We start from the raw sequence: 12,512 nt of genomic DNA, 5'->3' as shown, positions 1-12,512 counted from the left end.
GTCACTCATCAGTGCGCCGAAGTAGCGCCCTCTAAGGGTTTTAAGTGCAATGCATTCATTATGCATATCTGACAGATTAGTTATCAAAGTTATCACGGTTCTGTTGGGTGTAATTCGTTTACTAAGGCTCCAGGTGGAGAAGTGGAACCGTCACTTGCCTTCGGTGCTGGGGCTGGTGGCGTGGTTTCACTTCTCCGCCTGGGAGACCATGTAACTTACATAATGTAAGCTTGTGTGAGTGAAATATAAATAATAATAATTTCTTTACTTGCGCATGCGGGATAGTAAACTAAACACACACATGCCTCACTCACCCTCCATCCATCCATCCATTTTCTTGACCGCTTATTCCTCACAAGGGTCGCGGGTGCCTCACTCACCTTTGTTTAAATTACAACATAAATAAATAAGCAATAATAAATAAGAAATAACAGAAATCCTAAACAACACCTACAGTCATAAAGTTACATAAAAAACATAATAGTTTAAAACCAACAAGAAATCCAAAATACAACACCTAAAGAATTACATTCAAAAACAGTATATATTTTTATTTTATATTCGGAGACTGAGTGAGCCTTCTGAAATATTTAAATTTCTAATATACAGCATAGTAGCATGTTATAGCAAATTTTAATTTAATCAATTCCCATTCTTCGAACAGCTTTTACACAGTCATATACTCCTGACTACCAGGAGAACAAAAATATTGTCCAATCATGTTTATTTTGATATTTTTGAAAAAAATAAATAAAAAGTTTTTATTTTTAAGCTATGATGTGTCTACTACAGAGGACATTAAATGCTAGGCTCAAATACAGTTAAAATAATTCAAACAATACTTTAATGTGTTCTTAAGAGTCTTATAGAACACATGCTATCAACATTTAAAGGGTAAATTTGTTCAATAAAAAGTGTTATGCACTGAGGGAAGCCCCACCCCTACAACTTGGTATCATTGGAAAGCTCTGAATGTCCTCTATAGAGCACAAAATAATTCAATTCAATAATTCAATTGTATGCACTGGGTGGAAGATATTCAGGTTTAAAAAGGTCCACTACAGAGGACAAATTTGAATTGCTGGTAATTATATAAATATTTGAAAAATAGTCCCATTAGAAGTAGGCCTATAGGGCACAGACACATACTCTGTCCGGAACTAGTGTTGCTTTTGTTTATTATGGAACACATTTTCTCATGTCGTAGCCTACTTTACTGTCCTTCAGACTTGCCTTTTCCTGTTAGGTCACACCTGCAATGACAGATACGGACATCCAGAGGGTGGCACAACTGAGCTTCACGCACCTACGAAATACAGTACAGCGTGTTTGTGGTGGTAGTAAGTTTCATTGAAGCATTTGCTCTACATTGTTACTCTTTTTCACAGGAGGTGAACATTTGTTGCATATGTCACATATGGAATGTGCTGAATCGTCCTCCTAACTCTCTCACATGCAAAACAGTGGTCGTCAACATGGTGACTCGGCACCAGGTAGCCCCCAATCATGACACAAGTAGCCTGCAGGCCTGTTCTAAAATTAGCTCACCAGTGATGGTGGAGCATTGTGATTTCATAGAAATAATTAATAACATAACATATAACATTATCAGTGTTTTTACAAAGATTAATGATAACTAAAAGTTATTTAAGCTTGTTATTCCAGAAGCGTGTATCACTTATTTCCCTTAATATTAACCACCCAAAAGTAATGGTCCGTTTCAAAAAGGTTGGTGACCCCTGTTCAAACACCTTGAGTCCAAGTTGTTATCTAATATGTTGTCTAAATCCTCTATTGTCCTCGGCCCGTGTCCAAACAATGTGATCTCTGTCGCTCTCTGTCACAGGAACACCACATGAGCACGCCTCAGCTGTCTGAGCAGCTGCTGCGGTGACGCCATCTGTGAACTCACTCCCAAAACGAGTGTGAAAGAACATATTGTTTTTGAAGCGTATAAACACATACAAGGTTAGCCCTAGCTGTCCGTACAGTGCGACCTTCATCCAATAAGTACGCAATAGTAATACTTCCTGTGTGACCCAGACAAGGCTTGAATGACGTTTGTTCAGTGATTATTGCCAGGTCTAGTATTAACATGACGATGTTCAAGCAACTGGTTTAGGTGAGGCATTATAGGGTACACAGGAGGTTGCATTCGCCCTATTGTTTTCCTTGTCTGTTCCCGCACTACAGTGCTGAGTCACCCATTATGATGTTATTTTATTCACAATAGGTTTCTGGCCTAAAATGAGAAAATCAAGCCTTATGCGATTGTCAAACAACATAAAAAGAAATACAAAACATACACAAAAACATTGATAATGTCTCTCTGTACAGTTTTATTTACATGATACTATTCTGTGGTAATGCAGGATTATATGCAATACATAAATATCAACAGTTTGTTGTTTTTTCATATTTTTGTACAAATTTGCATATAACTAATAAAGGGGTGAAAAAATCAAACGGATACATAGTTCTTAAATGAAAAACACACTTGGGAAATTAACAACTCACATACGTACGATGTGTTAGGCAGCCATGAAAACGCACTTTGCACAGACATAACACGCACACACGCTACATGTAATTGTGGCAGTCTAGTATATTTTATTTCATTTAAATCTACCTCTGGCATGCTCCTGTAGTTGTCTGTAAACATGTGCTGATCAACCTTGTTTCTGCGCACGCACACACACACACACACCCACACACACAGTGCTCACTTGAACATTCTGTTAGCACATTTAAAATGAATAAAAACCAAAGACAAAATCATAGTTCACATATCCTAACTGCACATATGCATTGAATACATGTGCCAACATCATAACAATATTGACACGTGGGGGTGAGGGGTAACAAAACATAATTGTCTTAGCAAGTAAAAATGCCTGCAACCCAACTAGACTGCGGACATATTTTCTGGAAACTATCCTGTAGACAAAGAGAAATTGGTGTATAAATCCCATTCACTCAACTATGTAGCCACGACTGAGCTGTGAGGCCTCCATCCTTTCAGCCTGTCACTGATGCGCAAGTTAATTTACCCACAATGCTCACTACTAGGGATTGAATTGAGTGAAAGGTGAAGGTGTATTTGTCCCTGTCCTGCACTATACCTCCATAATTAAACAAGAAGGAGCCTCATCACAATCAAACCAATCCGTCAACATAAGAATGCTGATCAGAGGGGTCACTGAGGCAGGAAGATGTGACCTGCTGGGGTCACAGTGGAGCACAAAGAGTCAGGGTTTAAAAAAAAAAAAAATGGCTAACAGAGCAGCTGTGAGGTAGGTAAAGCCAGGAAAGACAGAGACAAACGAACAGAACCCCTTGTGCAACATTTTGGGGGACAGCTCCTATTCTTAACTTGGATTCTGACACATAACAGGGCATGAAAAGAATGGCGGTCTACAGTTTGGCACATTATGCCTGGTTAGGGTGACAGGAGGACAGCTTATCTCTGACATTTACTCTGGGCTGATCTTTATAAGACAATATGTATTCTTGGGAAGGAAAAGTCACACCACAGAAAATATGAAAAAACTTAAAAAAAACAACAACAAAAATGGATTAATCAAAAGGGGAGCAAAGTGATCATTCATGCATCTCCCTCAGACAGGATTTTTTATTTTTTTTTAAATGTCTTCTTGAGGTTTTAATTTTGTAAATCAAGTCCTTTCCATCCTCACGTGGCCACAAATGCCAGTGTTCAATTCCAAAGGTGAAACACTCCAGTCTTTTTCAAAAAAAGGTGTTCTCTTCATCACTGCCACTTGCATTTTGTTTGCCTTTGTGAGATCTATATTCTCTGGATCTTGTCAGCAACCACTACGGGGTTCTCTTTGCGGATCTTGGCGGCTGCCTCGGCCTTGTAGTCGTAGGGGCAGTTGTGCTTGTCAGAGTACCGGTGGATACCACAGAAGATGTTTCCACAGCGACAGTCAAATCCTGCAAGCACGAAAGTTTACAACAGTTTAGAATAATAAAAACAAAAAGACAAGCTGAAACAATATCCCATTGTCCCCACTTCATACCTGTAAGGCCCATCCTCTTGCGGCACATGAAGCATCTGTTCTTCTTCGGCTTGGATGATTCCTCCTTGCTATCGTCGCTGCTCGAAGAAGCTATAGGAGTTGGGCTAGAGGCAGCTGGCTGGTTTACAACTGCAGATTACAGAGAAAACAGGACTCATTTTCTAATCTAGCTCATTTTAATTTGGAAACACAGCACAATTAAGACATTTTCGTTGAAGTGTTGCCAGCACAGTAAATAACCATGAAAAACTAAACACATTTTCCCCTCCAACTTTTGGACACCATTTTCCTTAACAGCACTCCACATTACTCAGACAGTAATTAGTGGAAGCTCCATGTTGAAATTACCCCTTTCCCTGTTCTGGTAGCCAGCAGCTAATCCAAAAATGTCTTCAAGTGTGAGTGAGTTATTTTTACACAGGTCTATTTTTAGACAGCTTTGCTGTCTTAGATGCAGAAAGAAAACCCCCCGCGGTAGACTCGGTGGAATGCAACATGGCCTCACAGAAGAGTGAGCTGTCACCTGCATGCGCATCAAATGTCTGCTTGAATATGTGTGTGTTGCGTTTACCAGGTTCTAGGGAGTCAGGCTTGTCCTCCCTCGAGATGCTCATCTCTGTCATTTGTTGAGTCACAGGAAGAGATCCTTGAATAGTTCTGTTGGTGTGAAAATGAGGGAAACATCCAGTCAGACAGGCAGGAGTGGTTGTCTTCAGTTGCCAATTACGAGAAAATGTGTTGACCATTTGCACTTGGTACTGACCTAGACATGTCTGGCGAAGAGGCAGGCGAAGAATCAACCTTGGCTAAACTGGCTTCTAGTCTCTGGATTGCAGACGCCTCTGAGGTAGGACTAGAAGTTGAGCCTGCATAAACACACCGTTACCAACATGAGACTCCCAGCATAACATGATAGTTGAAATCATTAGAAAGTCAATGTCATATGCGGTATGGGTTTCTGTTAGGGATGGACGATTATGGGAAAAATAATCATTATTTTTTGTTTTTTTTTATTTGGATCGAAATCATGATTAATCATAAGATTACTCGTTGATTTTAACACTTTTTTTTCAACTACTCAAAACTATAATCATGTTTTTTTCACATTTTCTTTATCTTATGTAATTTTCACAAAAAAATCTGAGTAGGTATAACCAAAAAAAAAAAAAAAAAAAAAGTCCTTGGGAGGGAAAAGAAATTCTGTGAATCTCAAAAACTTTGAATAAAAAATGTAAAATATGCATACAAAAACAGAAATTGCAAAACAAATACTGGGCGTTCTGCGATTGGCTGGCAACCAGTCCAGGGTGTATCCCGCCTAGGCGCCAGCACCCCCCTTGTGAGGAAAAAAACGGTCAAGTAAATGGATGGATGATGGATGGATGGATGGATGGATGGATACTGGGTGTTCCTGCGCGTTTTGGCCTCTTGGGGCAGTGTGGTGCCGTGCATCCATGGCGTACACATTTACAATGAGAACAAAAGACCATTGTGATTGAATTCTATTCAAATAACTCATTTTTCACAAATTGGTAAGAATCTGTGCCTTTGAGTAGTGTTATCATAACCGTGGGTATGTGTTTCCACAGCATTTGCTCCGGGCTAGCTACACGCTACATGGTGCATTCAGGGTCCTTTGACAACGTAGGAAACTTGTACACGCGCGGCAGTGTTCTGCACATTAAAATCGCAATGAGATTTCGGTTAATCGTCCACCCCTAGTTCCACTCAAAATTATAGAGCTAATCTTGTGTCGAGGCTGTGACGGTGACTCCCACGGTTGACCTTATAAGTGACTGTAACCTTGAATAATGCCACTAAGGAAAACAGCTGTCTTTCATTACGCTGAGTGGAAAAACAGAGAGGGAGGGCAGGAGGTGCTGGGAATATATACTAGCTGAAGGAGAGTCATAAATGAATTTCAAAACAATGCCACTTGCTCCTTTAGAAACTCAAACTTGAGCTTGAGCTTTAAGAATACTCCAGTTACATTTTCGTTGCTAGGTGGCTAGACCGGAACTCCAACTTAGCCTAGCATACCCATAGGGCTGAGGGGGCTCATCCGGTCGCTGCTCTGCTGCCTTGTCAGGTGTTCCTTGTAGCATACAGAGCACATTCCATTGGTTCTGGGGTTGCCATAGAAACCACAGCCTGTGGCACATAGCATGGGCACCGGACTCTGGTTTGTCTCTTGGGCCATTGCTGGAAAGATGAGAAAGAAAGGGTGAGAATACATATTTTAAAAACCGCACACAGCGGGTAAATGTGTGAAGCAAATCAGCACCTGACAAGAGAATGGAGTATTGTTCAACATTAACCGCCCTCCCCCTGAGCGATTGCTGCCAACACTTGGCACTACTCTTACTGGAGCTGATGCACCATTTGTCATCAAGAAAAACTCACCCTCGTGACATATCACAGTTATGACGACGCACTAATTTCCCCCCCATTTAATAGAACATTGTGAACACTGCCTCTCAATTTTACTTTCTTGTTGAACAATAAGGAATGACGTATCACCATGTGATAATTGCCAATAATTACACACCTATAATCATGAAAACGTAGTCATGTTGTTGTTTTTTTTTGTTTTTTTTAAAGAGGAACTCTAAATAAAATGAAGAGAAAATAATTACAGAAATTCCAACCCCCTTCAATTCTCTACATCGACATCTTACCAAATAAGGCATTTCAAAACTTCCTCACTCACCCCTCCCTTAGGCACACATATCCAGTAAACACGCGTGTTCACTTGGCAAACCATGTAGTCCAATGACGCTGACGTACAGCACCAGAGTGATGAAATACAAGCGGAGGTTGTGAAAGGGGAAACTGCACAATTCAAAAAGTCCTTGATGAATGAACAGACGTGGAGAGACAGGAAGGCTGGGTGTCCTGTTCCAATGCTTTAACCAAGTATATGATCAACTAATACAGACAAAAACAACAACAAGCTTATGCTGCGAAAAGGATCACATCTTTCTCCTAAGTAACCTTTGACATTGTTCCATAACAAAGCAGCTGTTCGTTTGTCAATAAATTTGGTCACCAACGGGGTTGTACAGTTTCATGTTACAAAGAGGCTAGCAGTTGTATCAGAATGTCTTGACGGCACACCAAAGGTATATGACCTCAACAACAACAACAACAACAACTGTTGTATTTCTTAAACCTACTCCTACTCCTTTACTTGTGCATGCTATGCACGTCAACAAAGGGTTTCCTCAGAAAAACCCACAGGTGACCTTCTATCCCTTTGCGTCACATCACGTGTTCATCTGCTGACTGGTGAGAATTAGTCACGCGTCAGCTCAGTACTTTACAGGCTCTTTAACTAGGGCCGAATCAACCAGACTTAAAAATTTCACTGCTATATAAGAACTACCACAAAATGTCAGAATTTCCTCCGGGATCAATTAAGTATCGAGCTAACCTAAGTCAACGTTACTGCACATGTATATACCATGCACTTATTGCAACAAAGGAACGGGCTTAGCAGTCACATTTGTGCCCTATACTTTCGCAATTACACGTGCTGACGAGACATTTCATCAACAGCTTTAAAGACATCCAATACAAGCCGTAAAGGTCTTGAGACACAGAGGTGTACAAAATAACTCTTAAATATAGCTTTTGAGTTTTATCTAGATTCTCTGATTTCCTAACAGCGCACTGGGAAGTAAACAAGACGGTTCTGTTTCAATTGATCAACAAAAGCATCTCCGAACAAACTTCTTTCACAGCATACACAGTATTAACATTAAATTCTGATCAATCTAACTTGTAAGTTTTAAAACCATAAATGACAAGGTTGGTCTTCCTCTTGGGTTGACCACACACGAGTATCAGCAGGAAGCTGAGCTCATATTTCAGGCCCTGCTAAACTGAAAACTACTGAGTCACACTGGACAGAACAGAAAGAGAATTGTTTTGTTACAGGTAGATATTGATTCTATTACAAAAAAACTAAACAAAAGTGAATGTAATGAAAATCGTGAGAGACAGGAAGTGGGGAGCAATGATGTTTAGTCAAACAGTCTAGACAGTGTGCTCCCTGTTGCCTTTGTTTCTTCCTTTGTCTGCATTCTCCGCGTTTTCTATTTGGACATTACGGTAGTAGCTACCATTTTTCATACTATTTCAGCCATTTAATATAGCCAACGAAATAAACAGATGTAACTACTTCGACCTACCACAATAGCTCTAAAGCAACATCGATCAGACCTCGAATTACCCAAAAGAAGAAACTATTTAACCACTTGACAAAACTGTTCTTGGTCCTTTTACTCAGGACTGAAATGATTTCGCCTCATTTATCTTGCTTGGCTTGCCTTAATAGGCGTACAAATGTTCAACTTGTCGACAGGAATGATCTGGTTTTGGTTCCCCCATCCCCCAGCTTGGGCCATGTAGAACCACTGTAACAAGCACCAGCTATCGCTCTCCCCCATGTTTTTCCCCAAACCAGACCGGAGTCACGTTCGAGAGCCGGTGACGCGGACGCATAGTGCTCGCAGTGTTGCTAGTAAACACTTCCAGCGCGTAAAAAAAATAAAATAAAAAAAACACACACACACACACACACACACGCACGCACGCACGCACGCCACCCCCACACACGAGACCGTCACGCACACACCACCTGACCTTTCAATCCACCGTTAAAGGTCGCTTTGACCGACCTTTACATTAATACCACAGCACGAGTGTTTTGTTTTGTTTTTTTAACCATGGCAAGATAAAACCCATATCACTGTTCCAAGTAAAAGCGATTACGAGCCCAAGAAAATCACCTGATGAAATTCGATGAGTGTCTCGCGAGGCGAAAGGGGAAAACCGACGTTTACGGGGAAAAAGATCGACGATTTGTATCTTCCTGGGTGGACGTCCCTCTCTCTCCTTAACGTGGCGTGCTTGTCCGTTTCAAGCCTGGTTAGGATGGGTTCAGTTCTCCCTTCCTCTCCCTCGTCCCTCCAGTCCTTTTCTCTCTCTGGTGATCTCCAGCTCTTTCTGGGTGGATGTTTGTTTCCTTCTTTAGTAAGAGGAGTGGCGGATGGTGTCACGGGTGAAACAACGTGTCGCCATTGGCTGCCCGCGGAGCCCCTGGATTACAGTTTCGGCCAGCGCACGCGCAGAAGCGGCAGAAGAACATGTCTCGCATTATTACACATCCCGTCGTCATCCACCTACAAGGATAACACCTTTTTTTTTTTTTTTTTTTAAACTCCCTTTTATTGAGTAATATGCCTAAACGATCAGGATTGTAAACTCTACTTCTGTGCTGACACTACTGAACTGAACAGAGGCAGGGTTGTTGAATAATGTACAGTGTGTTTCTCTGCTGCTTGTTTTTTTGTCCACATATATCTTTAAATTTAAATCTTAAAATGGTACTTACACGATGCTCGAGAAACTCCCACGCCCACATACACAACACGCTGCCTTGACAATTGGAGAACAGGCAATCAAACAGTGCTGATACAAGGTATCAGACAGGGAACTGCTACTACATAGGCCTATTACTACTACTAACAAGTGGGTTTATAAATTGTCTTTTGAGACTTCTCCATGGTGCCAAAAAAGTTGAGATTTCATTTTCATTGTAATTAGATCAATAGAACTACAGACGAGTTAAAAATCACATTTTTTAAGGAGGAAGTCAACCCAAATATTTTCTTCACAAATTATAATTCTACGCAGCTCCATTAGCCGAAACACACCTATTTCCTAAATTTGGTCTTGTGACATTCACAAGCTGAACCGTGATTGTTTGTTACCTGAACCCTGAGCAACTGTGATGTCATTTTCAGTCAACAGCATGTGGCAAAATGGCCACCCCATTAGATGGCTAAAACGGGTGGATTTTATTGTTTAATTTATATTCCATAAATGCAATGTTAATCAGAATGGCGTGTTAAAACAGGTGGGACTGCATAGAACATATTGTTTAGAACAGTTTTTTATGGCAACTGAGTCATTCTAATGAGGACAGTGCACACCATTGGCATTTTACAGTGATTTTGATCTAATTATCTCCCAAAATCCAAATGTGGATAGATTTACTGCCAAGTATTATGACTGCATACATAAACCATTCCATAATTACCGCTAGCTTTAACTGATAGTTTAAGACTCTAATTTTAACCATTTCCCAAAAGACCTTAATTAACTTCAGTTAGAGTTTTTCAATGGTTGTCTCAAATTCAAGTGGCAACATTTTAAAGCTAAGTGCACACAAGTGTTACTTTCTAAATCTGCGAAAGGCAAACAAAGTTGGAGTAGCCTCACAGTATTTGTTTTTTTCCTAGTAAGCTATGTACTGGAAGAAAAATGTTCATGTAATCAGCAATCAGAGGTAATAGTAAAAATTTAATGTAAAGAAGTATGTGGCGTGTAGCAATTAGTCTAAGGTCATGTCCATTCAAGGAATTTGGGACTGCATGGAAATGATGCAAAAACATTACACATTCATCCTGAGTCAAAGTAAATAGTGTTCAAAACACTTTACAAGAAGAACGTAATTATAATAGTTTAAATTAAAATAAAAAAGTAAGATGGGAGGGGTCAATGCAATAATACACTACTACATTATGTTCTGAACGTCCTTTCAAAACAAACAAGTATGTGCAGTCTAGCTCATGTCCCTGATCAACTTATTCAAACTGAATAAATATAAGCAATTTTTTATTATGGTTAGTTAAGCATAAAATCAACCACAGCTATGAACAAATCATGTGTACTCCCTTCATGTACTGTAGTTTCACTTCAACTTCTTACTTTAAGGAGAGATACCAGTCTTTTTACGACTTGTCATGTTTGGGGGGGGGCACGTACGTACAAAAACCTGTTCCTTCCATTCACTTGCAGTGTGTCAGTTGGCCCTGCAGGTCTGACAAGTCTCAACGTATTCCTCACCTTGTCAGTCATTCACACATAACATATCGTCAAAGCACATCCCAGTAGAAAACAAACACTCTTAGGGCAGTGTTTTGTCATAACATATGTGTGCGCTTGATGTGGAACGTGCTTTCTATCAGATGATTCGTGGAACTCAGAGGACAGTCTGGAAGCCATTGATACTGACTGACACTGGGAAATGGAAAAGGGTGTAGCCAAGTGCTAATCGGTGGTATGATTTCAGAGAGAGAGTATCCCCTAATGTTTGTCACCTCTCTGTGAAATCTGCACACTGACTGAAACAAAATATCGAGACGAATGGCAGCTATGGAGGCTGTAACAGAACACTTATCTGTTAGTGACTGAATGGCAACAGAGGAGTAGCTTATTCAAAGTATTGACAGTGTTGACACACCTCCATTATGAATGCAGATTCTCTGTATAAATCCACACGCTGATCTGGCGCTTTGTCAAGGTTGATAGGTTCAGTGTAAACAACAAGGTAGCATGTTGACGGGCCATGCTACTGCCATATTACATAATATGTGTGAAAGAGGCTCAAGATAGACACAGTTACGATTTCATCATTGATTTTATTTCTTTTTTTATTATGCCCAACTAGTACATAAACAACCAAGTTAAAGCTGTTGACATAAACTTCTACACCTTTTGATAAGGCAGCATTTGCTGTTTGGATTGGGAAACATTTCATATGTGAGTGTCAAGTGTAAATAGAGCTCATTGTGTCATCATTATGTTTATGATAAATGGGACACGAGTTCTGTGGACATGAGCTTTTCATATGTCAGTAACGCAAGCACAGCAAGTGATGGGGCTCTCTACACTGAGGCCTTTGTGAGCCTGAGTGTTATGTTAACGCAGCCATACAGAGAAGAAAAGGCGGACACTGTGTATGTGAAATGTATGTCTATAATGAAAGGTTCACGGGTTTCAGTGATGGGAGTGGGGAGACTGAGGAGAAAGTGGGAGGTGTTGAGTATCGTTACCCACCCCCCTCGTGTTTACTGTCATCACTCTGCTTCTATGTTTGTGTGTATTTAGAGTTTTTTTTTTTAACCAGTGTGTGCTGGTGAATGGAGGGGGTGGGTGGTCTTTTTGGTCTTGCTTTTTACCTGAGAAGCTGATAGTGACAATGTCGCCATGACAATGGAAACATACATCTTATAGCTACTGTAGGAATAATTGTAAATAAGTTAAATTTGCTCCAAGAAGAACTGCTTCTGCTTGCAATGAAGACTGTTTTGCTTTGCACTCACATTCATATAGCCTAGCCATATATGTTATCTTATTATACATTTGCTGCGATGAAGAACTGCTTCTGCTTGCAATGGAGACTGCTTTACTTGCAAAGAAGAATTGCTTCTGCTTGCAATGAAGAATGCTCTGCTCTGTTCCCACTCACATTCACATAGCCTGGCTATTTGAAGATCACTCAAAAGCTGAAGAACCACAACATCTAACGCAGCAGAATGGTTCGAGCCAGTCTGCTGAAGTCGCCTGTTTTCTGTTAAGGGACAATTGCAAACTTGACCACACGTCTACTCAGCAATCTTC

At 40.4% G+C, this 12,512-nt stretch overlaps 1 protein-coding gene across 1 annotated transcript; it reads right to left on the bottom strand.

The window, feature by feature from the left end:
• Positions 1-2,319: 2,319 nt before the first annotated feature.
• zfand5a (zinc finger, AN1-type domain 5a) lies at positions 2,320-9,077 on the bottom strand. Its single transcript, XM_077522577.1, has 6 exons — positions 8,834-9,077; positions 6,081-6,242; positions 4,804-4,906; positions 4,612-4,697; positions 4,041-4,169; positions 2,320-3,954 (listed from the first exon to the last, which is right to left on the bottom strand). The coding sequence occupies exons 2-6, from the start codon at positions 6,238-6,240 to the stop codon at positions 3,806-3,808; spliced, it is 627 nt and encodes a 208-aa protein (XP_077378703.1). The 5' UTR covers positions 6,241-6,242; positions 8,834-9,077; the 3' UTR covers positions 2,320-3,805.
• Between the last annotated feature and the right edge of the window lie 3,435 nt (positions 9,078-12,512).

Source organism: Festucalex cinctus, chromosome 5, assembly GCF_051991245.1.
Source record: "Festucalex cinctus isolate MCC-2025b chromosome 5, RoL_Fcin_1.0, whole genome shotgun sequence".
NCBI lineage: Eukaryota > Metazoa > Chordata > Actinopteri > Syngnathiformes > Syngnathidae > Festucalex > Festucalex cinctus.
Note: the sequence above shows the minus strand (reverse complement) of the source record. Positions and strands in the feature narration are given on the sequence as shown.

Excerpts from the sequence above, each read along its gene's own strand:
- zfand5a (XM_077522577.1), bottom strand. The coding sequence starts at position 6,240 with ATGGCCCAAGAGACAAACCAGAGTCCGGTGCCCATGCTATGTGCCACA. Across the intron at positions 4,698-4,803 it reads TCTTCGCCAGACATGTCTAG|AACTATTCAAGGATCTCTTC; the intron begins GTCAGTACCAAG and ends TCACACCAACAG. Across the intron at positions 4,170-4,611 it reads GCCTGACTCCCTAGAACCTG|TTGTAAACCAGCCAGCTGCC; the intron begins GTAAACGCAACA and ends TGTAATCTGCAG.